The sequence below is a fragment of the Nomascus leucogenys genome, chromosome 11 (assembly GCF_006542625.1).
Source record: "Nomascus leucogenys isolate Asia chromosome 11, Asia_NLE_v1, whole genome shotgun sequence".
In the NCBI taxonomy this organism is placed as follows: domain Eukaryota; kingdom Metazoa; phylum Chordata; class Mammalia; order Primates; family Hylobatidae; genus Nomascus; species Nomascus leucogenys.
The window spans coordinates 10,392,577-10,406,831 of record NC_044391.1 but is presented as its reverse complement, the minus strand read 5'-3'; the positions used below and the strand labels follow the sequence as shown (position 1 = coordinate 10,406,831).

Here is a 14,255-nt window from a genome sequence, read left to right as displayed (position 1 = left end):
CATTTGAAAGCAAAGAAGAGTAGGTATTGAGTTTGGCTTAATAAACATCAGCACATATTCTAAAATTACACTAATTAAAACAGAATGGCACTAGAGAAACCAAAGGAAGATGTTGCCAAGAAAATAGATCCTTGTATAAGTGTAAAATACGTATATGTTAAAGAAATAAACTTGGAGCAAAAATATCTGGATGTGTTATTTCATAATTAGTGCTAGAACTGGTTTTTTGTTTGTTTTTGTTTTTTTTTTTTTTTTTTGAGAAGTCTTGCTCTGTTGCCCAGGCTGGAGTGCAGTGGTGTGATCTCTGCTCACTGCAACCTCCACCTCCTGGGTTCAAATGATTCTCCTGCCTTAGCCTCCTGAGCAGCTGGGACTATAGGCATGAGCCACCACACCTGGCCGATTTTTTGAATTTTAATTAGAGATGGGGTTTCATCATGTTGGTCAGGCCAATCTTGAACTCCTGACCTCAGGTGATCTGCCCATCTCGGCCTCCCAAAGTGCTAGGATTACAGGTGTGAGCCACTGCACCCGGCCGGTGCTAGGACTAGTTTTAAAGCTACTCAACCAAGTTATTCCCTTCTAAATATCCACTACTGAAATAAATTCAAAGTGCCTTAAAGATATAGGTGTAAATCACACATCCAAACACAAAGAATTTCTAAAAAATAAAATATAGGTGAACATCTTGTGGAACACTTCCCTATCTCTGGACAGGGAAAGACTTTTGAAGTTCAAAAGCTGCACATTTTAGGACTTAGAAAAATTAGACATACACACCTCCCCTGGACCAGGTTTTCTTTTGGTGTTCTTAAAAACAAATAAAAAGTCAGTTCTAGGACAACAAGGCCAGGCAAAAGCTTACCTTACTACATCCTCAACTTTCTGTCCAAGGCAACGTAGAGCAACATTCAGGTTTTTCCACTCTGCTATTAAGCCCTTTGCCCAGTGTGAGATTGCTATGAGCATCTAAGATATCCAGGTGGTACTTCTTCCCTAAGCCACTGTGGCTGACATGGTCTTGGGGAATGAAAATTGAGGGCTGATCCACAGCCCACAGCTATGACTCAAAGGAGGGAAAGTAGAAGCAATGCTAGGTAATCACCAAACATATGTGTTTTCCTATGTACTTGGGCACACTACATTTTCCAGGAGATCAAGTTGGGCCAGTTGACTGAGTTGTGACCCGTGAAATGTGGGCAATGGAGAAGTACAATGTTTCCTGTATCTGGCTGATAACAATCTCCATTCTCTCTTCTTGTTCCATGGTGACCTTGAAGGCCACACATTGAAGGTAACAGCACCAAAGGATGGAAGCCTGTAGGAAAGCTGCTCAACTCACAAGGGGTGTGTTGCAAGTCAACCTTCACTGTGTTCAGCCATAGAGATGTCATTGTCTTCCCAAGGTAGCCTGGCCAACCCTAGCTAAACAGTTCTTGTCATCATCAACTCTCAGATAAAAAGACGGAACATGGTAACATCAAAACAAAATCCAATCCCTTGCTCAGCTTGAGGAAGGCTCAATGAACAGCTTCCCCCTTTTTTGCATTAAGTATGGAGTAGACATAATTTCTGAACCAAAAGCGAGTTCTCACAATAATATTGCAAACATTGCTTGCTCTTTCATCGTTCTTCATTAATATTTTTCTTCTGGGACAGGGTGCAGAGCTTCCTATTAACTTGCATAATAATCAGAGTTGAATTTCATCTCTCCTCTACATTTTTCTCCAAAAAGAAAAGAAGGAGACCTTAGCCAGGTGGTCACCAGTCTCACAAAAGGGGTTTTGCCAAGTGTTTCCCCGAACACAGTAGTCAGTGGAATTCTTTCATTTATTCAGTAAACACTAAATGGGAACCTAATATGTGTCAGGGACTGTTCTGGTGCTTGGGGTACTTCAGTGAGCAAAACAGATAAAAATCCCTGTTCTCATAGGGGCTACCTTTTCCTCATCAAGCAGTGGGAGATTTTCGATATGGTTTTCTTTGAAATGAATTTAATAATAGTTTTGTAAATTACATAAGTGTCATGGAAAAGGAAAAAAATAGAGCCAATGGAGAGGGCCTCAGTTGGGGGTTGTTTGCAGAATTAAAGAGGGTGGTCATGGCAGATCTCACTGAGAAAGCTTTGAGAAGACTCCAAGGAGGTGAGCACAGTAGCCATATATGTATATGCATATATATAAGAGGAAAATTCTAGAAGGGCTAGTGCCAAGCTTTAAGGCAAGAAACATGCCTGGCATATTTCAGGAGGCCACTGTGGCTGGAGTAGAGAAGCCCATAGGGGAGAATAGCAGAGGATGAGTTTGTAGAGGTATGAGGGAGGCGGGTACCATGACATCATAGGGAGCCCTTAAGACATTGTAAGACTTTTATTCTTTGGGAGATTTGGAGAGCCATTCTGTCACGTGAGACAGAAACCTAACTCAAACTTGCTTAAAAGGGGAGTTTATTGGCTCACATTTCTGAGTCAGTACAAAGGCTCTCCAAGTCAAAGTGTTGGGGAAGACATCGAGGGGCACAGTTTGGGTCACATGTTCTCTCTAATCAGTCACTGAAAACAGGGAGATAAGTCTTGTGATTGTCCAGCCTGGGTCCTGTGTGTGCCTGTCTGGGCAGAGAGTAGGAGTGGAAGGCCAGCTCCAGAAATTGCATAAGAAGAGTTTTCTCCCGGGCTGAAGGGCTTTGTCCCCAGAAGCAGCAGGACTGGATGATTAATAGGCAAAAACCATCAATGTCAACTCCAAAAGTGATGAAAGCCAGCGTAAAGGGAGAGACTTGATTGTCTACAAACATAAAAAGAAGACTGTGTGTCAGAAAATATCACAATCAAAATTATAAAGCAAAGCACAAGTAGAAAATTATATGCAGGAAATATGACAAAAAGACAACAGTCTCAGTACATAAAGTGCTCATAAATATCAATGAAAATTTAAAATCCCAAAGCACTAGGGTTACAGGCATGAGCCACCATGTCCAGCCTTTTTTTTTTTTTTTTTTATTTAGGTTTTAGGGTACATGTGCACAATGTGCAGGTTTGTTACATATGTATACATGTGCCATGTTGATTTCCCGCACCCATTAACTCGTCATTTAGCATTAGGTATATCTCCTAATGCTGCCCCTCCCCCCTCCCCCAACCCCACAACAGTCCCCGGAGTGTGATGTTCCCCTTCCTGTGTCCATGAGTTCTCATTGTTCAATTCCCATCTATGAGTGAGAACATGCGGTGTTTGGTTTTTTGTCCTTGTGATAGTTTACTGAGAATGATGTTTTCCAGTTTCATCCATGTCCCTACAAAGGACATGAACTCATCATTTTTTATGGCTGCATAGTATTCCATGGTGTATACGTGCCATATTTTCTTAATCCAGTCTATCGTTGTTGGACATTTGGGTTGGTTCCAACTCTTTGCTATTGTGAATAGTGCCGCAATAAACATACGTGTGCATGTGTCTTTATAGCAGCATGATTTATAGTCCTTTGGGTATACACCCAGTAATGGGATGGCTGGGTCAAGTGGTATTTCTAGTTCTAGATCCCTGAGGAATCGCCACACTGACTTCCACAATGGTTGAACTAGTTTACAGTCCCACCAACAGTGTAAAAGTGTTCCTATTTCTACACATCCTCTCCAGCATCTGTTGTTTCCTGATTTTTTAATGATGGCCATTCTAACTGGTATGAGATGGTATCTCACTGTGGTTTTGATTTGCATTTCTCTGATGGCCAGTGATGATGAGCATTTCTTGATGTGTTTTTTGGCTGCATAAATGTCTTCTTTTGAGAAGTGTCTGTTCATGTCCTTTGCCCACTTTTTGATGGGGTTGTTTGGTTTTTTCTTGTAAATTTGTTTGAGTTCATTGTAGATTCTGGATATTAGCTAGGGCTTTGGGAGGCTGAGGTGAGAGGATTGCTTGAGTCCAGGAGTTCAAGACCAGCCCCTTTTCTACAAAAAAATACAGAAATTAGCTGGGTGTGGTGGCATGTGCCTGTGGTCCCAGCTACTGGGGAGGCTGAGGTAGGATCGCTTGGGTCTGGGAGGTGGAGTTGCAGTGAGCTGATTGTGCCACTGTACTCTCAGCTGGGAGATAGAGTGAGACCCTGTCTTTAAAAAAAAAAAAAAGACAATATAAATCAGTTGTATAGTATAAATGTAACTTTTTTTTTTTTTTGGCAGGGGGTGGTGGAGGGGGGATGGAGTCTCCCTCTGTTGCCCAGGCTGGAGTGCAGTGGTAAGATCTTGGCTCACTGCAACCTCCACCTCCCGGGTTCAGGCGATTCTCCTGCCTCGGCCTCCCAAGTAGCTGGGATTACAGGTGCCTGCTACCATGCCCAGCTAATTTTTGTATTTTTAGTACAGACAGGATTTCATCATGTTGGCCAGGATGGTCTCGAACTCCTGACCTTGTGATCCACCTGCCTTGGCCTCCCAGAGTGCTGGGATTACAGGCGTGGGCCACCGTGCCCAGCCTGTAAATGTAACTTTTATATGCACTGGGAAGCCAAAAAAAATGCATGTGAGTTGCTTTATCTCAGTGGTCTGGATCTAAATCCCTCAATATCTCTGCGGCATGCCTGTACAAGCATGGGGGTGGCAGGGGGTGTGAGCACACACTCTTCCTTTTGCCCTTCATTTCACAAATGATAGCATATACCCGCTGTTCATTTAACACATCTCAAAGACCATTCCTTGAAGATCGTGTACTAATATACAAATAAAGAACTTACTCATTCTCTTTAAAAAAAAAAAAAAAAAAAAAAAAAAAAAAAAAAAAAAAAGAAAATTTAAAATCCCAATTGACAAATGACCAAAGAACATCAACAGATTAATTCCTTAATCAGGAAATAAAAGTAGCAGATACAAATTTGTTTACCCACCTTAGTAAACAAAAAATGCTAAATAATAATGACAAACGTTTCTCATGCTGACATGTTTTAATGTCCATATTTATAGGTCCCTCAAGGCCAGTGAGGGTTCTACAAAATGGAAATTCTCACTTTTAATTGCTAGCAGTTGGACTTTGCAAAGTCATTTGATAATAAATATCAAGTGTTCATGAACCCTGAAAATCCCCTTTTGGAAATATACCCTGATGTAAACAAAAATTTGTGACCAAAAGTGTTATTTGTTGTTTCATTCAAAATAAAAAAAAAATCAAGGAAACTAAGTATCATAGAATAGGGAAGTGGAAGTAAAAATTACAGCCATATGAGGAAATATTTTTAAATGACTTGGGAAAATCCTTAATTGACAAGAAAATGTTTGTGGTACAACCACTTGAAAAAGTAGTATACATAAATGATATACAGTATGATTCAATTATAAAAATAATATGAAATGAAAACAAATCAAGAATATTATCTGTGATTGTTCTTAAGTTTTTGACAATTGGTACATAATTCTTAGATAGCTAGATTGATCGATTGAACAATCAATTAATATATGGGTAGATACATAGATATAGTTAGCCTGGGTGGCTTTTTGATATCTTTTCTCATTTCTGTTATGAAATTGTTTGTGCATTTTCTGCCTCATGTTATATTGATCTTGGTGAATTTTATCTTAAAAAAATCTCCAATTTCTTTGACTTGTTATTGGTTAGTTATGCATAAAATTTAATATTGTCATCCTCAAAATTTAATTTCTATGTTGCTATCGTTTAAAAATTACTCATAAGAGTTACAGATTATTTATCTATTTCAATGGATTTTCAAAGAACCTGGATTTAGTTTGATTTTAATAGTTTACTGCTTTTAAAATTTCTCAGTTTTATGTACATGTGTGTGTATACATATGTATAAAATCCTCATTTTCTTTGGAATTTTTTTGTGTTTCGAAAATCTTAATTTGAATGCTTTTAATACTATTTTCTTTTTTATTTTTAATGCAAAAAATGCTCTAATACACAATTAGAGCATTTAAAACTAAATTTTCTTCTAAATAGTGCTTTGGATTCATCTCACATTTTTAATAGTGTTTGTTGTAGTTTGTTCAGGCTACTGTAACAAGAAACCTTAGACTGGGTAATTTGCCAACAACAGAAATTTATTACTCACAGTTCTGGAGGCTGGAAGTCCAAAATCAAGGTGCTAGCAGGTTGTCCGCCTGGCAAGGGCTCTTTGCTTCCTAGCTGGCACCTTGTTGCTGTGTTCTCACATGGCACCAGAGGCAAGGTGGTTCCCGTCTATCTCTTTTATAAGGGCACTAATTCCATTCGTGAAAGGAGAGCCCTCAAGACTTAATCACTTCTTATAGGTCCCACCTCACAGTAGTATCACATGGGTATTAGGTTCCAACATATAAATTTTGAGGCAGGGTGGGGGTCACCAACATTCAGACCATAGCAGTGTTCTTGGTTTTCTTACTTTCTAAATAATACATCATTTTATTCTTGATACCCTCTTTGAGAAAACATTTAAAGAATTACTTTTAAAATATTATAGTAACTACTATTTTAATATTTATTGGCAGTTTTATTGCATAGTGATTAAAAAATAAAGCCTTGGCAGGGCGTGGTGGCTCACGCCTATTATCCCAGCACTTTGGGAGGCGGAGGCGAGCGGATCACGAGGTCAGGAGTTCTAGATCAGCCTGGCCAACGTGGTGAAAGCCCATCTCTACTAAAAACACAAAAATTAGTTGGGTGTGGTGGCAGGCACCTGTAAACTCAGCTACTCGGGAGGCTGAGGCAGGCGAATCACTTGAACCCAGGAGGCAGAGGTTGCACTGAGTTGAGATCGTGCCACTGGACTCCAGGCTGGGCAACAGAGCAAGTCTCTGAAAAAAAAAAAAAAAAGAAAGAGAGAGAGAGAAAGAAGGAAAGACAGAGAGAAAGAGAAAGAAAGAAAGAAAGAGAAAGAAAGAAAAAGAAAGAAAGAAAGAAAGAAAAGAAAAGAAGGAAATAAAAGGCCTTTATCTATGAGAAGGGCACAAAATTTAGGTGGCAAGAAATAGCATTAGTGTGGAGTTTAAACCTTGAATCTGACCAAATCTTTATTCCAAAGCATTTTACACTGGAAATGACTAGATATCTTTACTTGACAAATTTAAATTATTTTACCACAATCCCCTCTGACCATTTGAATTGAGCTTGGAAACAAGATAAACTCAGGGTTTTGTTTTTCTCTTTTTGGTTGGGGGGGGTCAGGGGTTGGAGAGCAGCTACATTATTTTATACATCTGAGTTGTGACATATAATTTTTATCCCTGCCCTATAAACAAATAAACAATTACAAAATTATTGTGGGTGTTCTGAAGTAGCAAATAGGAGTTAGATAGGCAAACACAAGTAGGGAAAAGGGATCTATTTTCAACTGGGCCATTAGGGATGGCATGTCTAGAAAGTGACATTACAGCTGAGATCTCAGGGATGACAAGGTACCAGACCCATGAGAATGGGAAGAAAGAGCTTTCAAGTTTAGAGGCCTTAAGGATGGAAGGAACTTGGCCTGTTCCAGCAGCGGACAGAAGGCCAATATGCTGGCAGCATCGTAAACCAAGTTGAGAGTCACCAAAGAAGAGGTTGGAAAAGAGGATAATTTAGATTCTTACCCTTTTTACTTAAATGTTGATGGCCTATGTATCAGTTAGTATAGGACAGGTTACCATAGGGTAACAAATGACCCCCAAATTTCAAAACACTGTTTTATTTCTCAGTCATGACACCTTCTCACTGGGGTTGCCTGAAACTCTACTTCATGTCTTCACTCCTGGATCTATGGTGACAGGTCAGCCTGTCTGGGATATTGCTGATTATTACCATAGGGGAAAGAATAGAGAGTGAGTCTTCATGCTTCTGCCTGATGTGACACATGCCATTTCTGCCCATATATTGAACAAAGGAAATTACACAGCCACGTCCAATTTCAGTAGGATGAGGAAGTATAATCCTCCCCTGGGGAAGGGAAGTGCATATTGGTATAGTTACCTCCTTGCAAATCTATGTCCTTCTATACATGTGAACCAAGAAGTAGACAGAAGTGTACTGCCTTTTTTCTTTACAGATACACTGGTTATTATCAAAGAAAAGATGACTTTAAAAAATTCATGCCATCAGTATTTTTGTCAGTGTGTAGATGTTTTAATTTTAAGACCTCAAATTTCCCACTTCTCTAAATTATAGCAAAACAATTTCTCTTAGCCTCATGGGTCCTTAATTTGAGGGCAAAGTTTAAATCAACTTAAGTAGAACAAAATCTCATATTTACTGATAGTAAAAATCATTTTTTCTTTTGGCAGAACATCCTCAGCTAGAGAAAGGACCATTTGCCAACAGTACCAAATAGCATAATCTGATGCTAATAATTGACCAAGTGCTTTTCCAAACGTTAAAGTATCATATTTTGGCATTTTATTCATGTTTACATTTATAAGAGAGTTCAGGTATGTATTAGTATTTACATCTTCTAAACCAAGAAATTGAGGCAGTTTCATTCTCAAAACCCCACAGCTGGGCCAGTCTTGGCGAAAACAACTTAAATTGGTACCATTATCCCTTTCAGCCCTGAGAACCACCAGTACAGTTAAGCAATCTTTGTTGGCACCTTTGGTCAATGCAAGGCACAGGGGCAGAAATGTTGGGGGAGAAACACAAGAGGGCCAGGCAAAGACATGAAAATTGGTTGGAGATGAAAAACTGCATCTAGCAGGGCTAGATTCATGTCACATTATCTTTTTTTCTTTTTTTTTTTTTTTTTTTGTTTGGTTGGTTTTGTTTTTGAGAAGGAGTCTCTGTCACCCAGGCTGGAGTGCAGTGGTGCGATCTCGGCTCACTGCAACCTTCATCTCCTGGGTTCAAATGATTCTCCTGCCTCAGACTCCTGAGTAGCTGGGATTACAGACGCCTGCCACCATGCCTGGCTGATTTTTGTATTCTTAGTAGAGATGGGGTTTCAACATGTTGGCTAGGCTGGTCTCAAACTCCTGACCTCAGGTGATCCAACTGCCTTGGCCCCCAAAGTGCTGGGATTACAGGCGTGAGCCACTGCACCCGGCCATTTCACGTTATCTTCACTGCTATTCTGAAGCATTTGTGTTGAGGTTGCCCATTGCAGCATAAGACTGTCCTATCTATAATTTTTGTCTCATCTAACCTTGTTTATTATGGGAAAAACACTCCGGCGGTACAGCAGTTTGGAAAACCTTATTATCCTTAAACTGTTAAGTATCTGGCTTTGTTTGATAAAGGGGTTGGCTTTCTTTATTGCCTCCTCAAATAATAATGCTGATACCTTCTGTAGGAGATGAAGGGAGCTAAATTTGGTGGAAAACATATTCCATTTTCAAAAGAACGCTGAGTTTTTCCTGTAGTGATTTTTTGCTAAGCTCTTAATAATTCCGTAATTCTGTCAATACCATCAGCAGTAGGCTGAGAATCATTGCTGCCATGGTTGTGGTGTCAGCGTAGTGACTGGCTCATAAAAGGTGCTCACTAAAAATTCCAGCAATGGTCATGGGTTCTGAAAGATAGACCAATGCTCACAGGACCATTGGCTTTATCTCAACAACTTATATCTTGCATCTCAGAGGCTGATGCTAGGGTAAGTAATTATCTAGTGTTCAGAGAAAATTTAGACATTGGGATTTGTATCTACACGAAACTACTCTATAGTTTAAAATGTGAAAAACACGGCCAACATGCTGACCAGTCTTAGTAAGGGAAAAACTATCAGTAAGTTAAAGCTGACTTACGGGAATAATTTTAAATATATATATTTGCAATCAAATAGTATTGAGTATTTTTAGTTACTCATTGCTTGTGGCTAAAGAACAAATTTCACAAAACACAGATAATTTCACATTATCCTCTCAAACAAATTTTATTTGTATTCTCCTCTAACAAATATAGTATGAAGGCAACAGTTGTTTTTTAGTGTATGGCACAGATGAAAAGAAACAAACAGATTTAGAAGCAGTCCAGCATTTAAATGCTGGTTTAACAAAAGAGGCACGTATTATCCTATTTAGCAGTTTATACCAGATATCAGAAGCCATTTTTTTCCTTGCAAGCAACAGACTACATTTATTTGCATTAAGTAAAAACATATCTTGATCAAGAAAATTACTTTTTTTCTGATTTTCCTTTATATCACAAATGTCAGGGTAAGGCAAATCCTTAATGAATCATGTAATAAAAACCCTATTCCCCAAGAAAATATATTGAACATATTCTGCTAACTTTGTTATTTTTCAAAGCAAAGCCAACATGCACCACATACAGAGAAATGTCTTTTCAAATCAAGTGCATCAAGCAGAACTGTATTAATTCACAAAGAGGCTTTTCAGTGTTTCATAGAAAGATTTACAATTAGCTGCGGTGATTAATATGTGACCCAGTATCACAGACAGTGATTCGGATGCCTTCTTTGTAATCTTTTATGAAAGAAGACTTGTCCATCATCTGAATAGTTACCAGCTAGAGGAAAAGCCCCTTTGTCTCTCCTACAGCGAGGACCATTTTAATTAGAACTATTATGTTGAAGGCCTACTTTGATCCTCTGTATGCAAACATGACTAACATAGGGCTATTTTCCTCCCTCCCTCCTGTAACCCTTCATGCCACATAGCTGGATTGGAGTTTGGGTGGAAATTGACATTCAGAATTTATGTGCAGGAAAATCAATCAGCTTTTCAAATCTATTCCATTGTACAGCCTGTGCAATGGCAGCACCAGCAAGTAAAGGTTTTCTGTGTTCAGGTGTCTTTAATCTGGCTATAGTTAGATTGTTAATATTTCACTATTGAATTGGAAATTAACTTTATCATTTGTTTTAAAGCATAAAACTGTATAGCCAAATAACAACCAAAAAGCATGACGAAGCAAAAATGAAAACACAATCTAATTATAGATTGAAGAATAAACAAATTCAGGAGTGGGGCTGAAGATATTTATTCCTCATTCTCTTAGTTTCCTGGATACAAAGATTACTTTCATTCTTCTAGAATTTTTAGGCAGAGAGAATTCCATCCTTCCACTTCTACCCCACCCACATTTAAAATAAATGAATAAAATGACTGTCATTGATGATAAGGAGAATGCCAGGGCTGGATAATTCCCATCCTGGCTGTTTCTAGCAAGGACATTAGGTCTCTTCCATCATTGTTCATTAGAAAATCTCTGTCCCTCTGTTTCCCTCATGTTTTTTTCAACTGTAACTCATTACTGAGGCTAAATAGCATTAACATTTGGGAGTCACAAGAAAAACGAGCTTCTAGCAGATTGCACTTGTCAAATACTTCACAAGAATGATGGCAACTTTCAATTGAGTTATAAAGATGGCATGAAATGTAGAAACTGTCAATATTTGGATGACATCATTTCTTGGATTCTTTAAAATGAGCCTTTTCCTTACTTTTCTGAAAAGCAACATCTAATGGCAACAGAGGATATAGATGCTTCCATATCAAACTGGAATAGCAACAGAAGGCCATAATCCCACATTATGAGGTCACGTAAATGTCATTCTTGCTGCTGTCTTGATTTTATTAAAAAAAATTTGTTAGAATATATTGCATATGCTGAAGTATAGCTTGTTAACTATTCCACTATATCAAATAAGCCATCCAGAAGCGGTAACAAATTCAGAAAGGCTAAAACCAAAGTCATAGGAAGATAAGAAGATGAATTTTCCATCAAAAAAAGTGCAAAACTGAAGATTTTGATGGGGTATTTATAAAGCAGAACATCCTTTTATTTTAGAAATAATAATCCACTATTTTTCTCCCTCTGTTAGGAAAAACAATATAAGTTTTAGTTCTAAAGCCCTTAGAAGTAAGATGGATTTAAGAAGACACACAACAAGCTATATGTTTCCATTGAAAACAATGACATGACTTTGGAACCCGGGGAGGCTGTGAAAAGTAGGCATCTGGCCTTATACTGGCTCTAGGATAGATATTGGTGATGACGCCTGGCCTCCTCAAGGTCACCATCCCTTGTGTCCACTATACCACTGGCATCTTGGGTTTTTAGTACTGCTGCCCCCCTTCAGAGCTGTATCCTCCCCTTCAGGGTTTTCTGGGTGAGGGGACCAACCATTGAATCAGCCCTGAACTTGGCATAAACAAGTGACACCATTTAAACACAGGCCAGGAAGGCAGAACTGCAAGCAAAAGCTCTAATTTCCTGTAATTTCAAATGAGACTACTCTGTGGGCTGTCAAGCCTTGGGTGAAGACAGGATGTTCTTTTACGGAAAACTCATAGCGATTTCAGGAGGAGCTTTTGATATTCATAGGCATATGTTTGGGTCCTAAATGCAGTGTCCCTTGTCTTAGCTTTTAACTGTAACACCTAGCAAAGGGCCTTCCTTTACAGTTATGCGGCAAAGAGTCACCTCTCGCTGGTGGTCTCCATGTGAAGACCTCATGAACCAAGTAAGCTCTGCTGAAAGTCAGTGTCAAAGAAGGATGCACCTACCACCCTGGTTAGGAAGGAAGAGACCCAGATGGCTGCCAGGGCCCACCCTTCTGTTATGCCTCTGCACTCTGCTCTGGAAAAAATTCAGCTTCCATATTTCTCATTAGCCACTTGGAACAAACTGCCTTGGGAATCCCTGAAGAAAATATTTTCACCTCATTGCCCAGACCTTTTCCAAGTGGTTTCCAAGGCTTTTGCCCATTTTCTATCCTGCCTCCTCTGTCTGGGGATTATACTGCTGCTGGGCTCATTGATTCCTAAAATTTAGCCTGTAGCTTATCAAACAACTGTCTTCCTCCTCTTCCTTTGAATAAACCACTGTGTGACCAGCTTTGTGAAATAACCAAGAAAGCAGACAGGGGCCAGGATACACATGTGAGTGTTCAACCAAGCCACTGTGACCCTGGGGCAAAGTTGTAAGAGAAAAGACAGAAATTACAAGGATAATGCCTGAAAGATGCGTCAACATGGGTCCCTCCACCAAATTAAAGGAAACTTTTTTTTTATTTTTCTGCAGATAAACAGAACAAAATGCAGCTGGAGAAATTAGAGTAAAGGATTCCCCGTCCTTCCATGGGACTTGCCTTCCCCCCACCCCCACCCTCCTCCACAGCGTGCGCTGCTATCTTTCTGAGCTCCCCCAGAGCCAGGAGAGGCCTTGCGATGCTGAGGATTGTCATTTAGTTCCATTTCTTTGTTCCTTCGCTTCATCTTGTGCCCCTGCTGAAGACAAAGAAAAGCCATTTGTTAGATTAAAGATAAGATGTCTTCACAGGCTTAGCAAGGAATACCTTTTTAATACAGCCATTTAAATGTCTCTGGCCCCTCACATAGGCCAAGGAATACCTTATTTGACTATCAAAGAGCTTTGGATATCTGAGCTGTAATTGCCGGCACATGGTATCTTTAAAGAGCATATAAATCACTGCTAATAAATGTATGCCACATTAACAACGAGCTTTGGCTGATGGGGACAATTAACTCAATTCTTCAAAGTATTCTTTGAAAACTGTAACCCTGAGTTGATGTGGCTTCCCTTTTCAGGCCCATGCACACACTCTAGTTTCCAGGGATCAGCATATAAATAATAACAATTTTCATAATGCTGCTTTGCAAAAGTCATTGATGGTTATGCCACCACTTCAGACTGTACTTATTAAATTATCTGCCTTATTCACTACCCATGAGAGAACACTAAAAAGACACTGTGCCTTGGGAAAGCCTATACTCTTTATTTTTTTTTTAGATTTTTAAAATTGAGGTATAATCCACCTACAGGAAAACACACAGATCTTAAGCATACATTTCAATCTGTTTTGAAAAATGCATACATTAAACCCACACCACCATCAAGATATACATTATCTCATCACCCCAGAAAGCTTCCTTCCCTATTACCCCACTCCTGCTGGAATGAACAAATGATCTGATTTCTATCTCCATAAATTAGTTTTTTTCTGCCCTAAGACTTCTGCAAATGGAATCATACAAGCATCTCATTGTGTCTGTCTCCTTTCACTCGGTGTAATACTTCTGAGATTCATTCATGTTGCTGCTTTGTTAACAGTAATCTGTTCCTCTTCGTTGCTAACTAGAATTCCCATGTATGTATATTTCACTTTTTTTTTTTAATTATACTTTAGGTTTTAGGGTACATGTGCACAATGTGCAGGTTTGTTTCATATGCATCCATGTGCCATGTTGATTTCCTGCACCCATTAACTCGTCATTTAGCATTAGGTATATCTCCAGATGCTGTCCCTCCCCCCTCCCCCAACCCCACAACAGTCCCCGGAGTGTGATGTTCCCCTTCCTGTGTCCATGAGTTCTCATTGTT

At 39.3% G+C, this 14,255-nt stretch overlaps 1 protein-coding gene across 1 annotated transcript in view; it reads right to left on the bottom strand.

The window, feature by feature from the left end:
- Window positions 1-12,924: 12,924 nt before the first annotated feature.
- The window catches only part of MACROD2 (mono-ADP ribosylhydrolase 2), a 169,173-nt gene continuing 167,842 nt past the window's right edge, over window positions 12,925-14,255 (bottom strand). Inside the window, exon 10 of the mRNA XM_030822001.1 lies at window positions 12,925-13,138. Within this exon, the coding sequence (XP_030677861.1) occupies window positions 13,095-13,138 (44 nt within the window). The 3' untranslated portion in view covers window positions 12,925-13,094. The remainder of the gene's footprint in view (window positions 13,139-14,255) is intronic.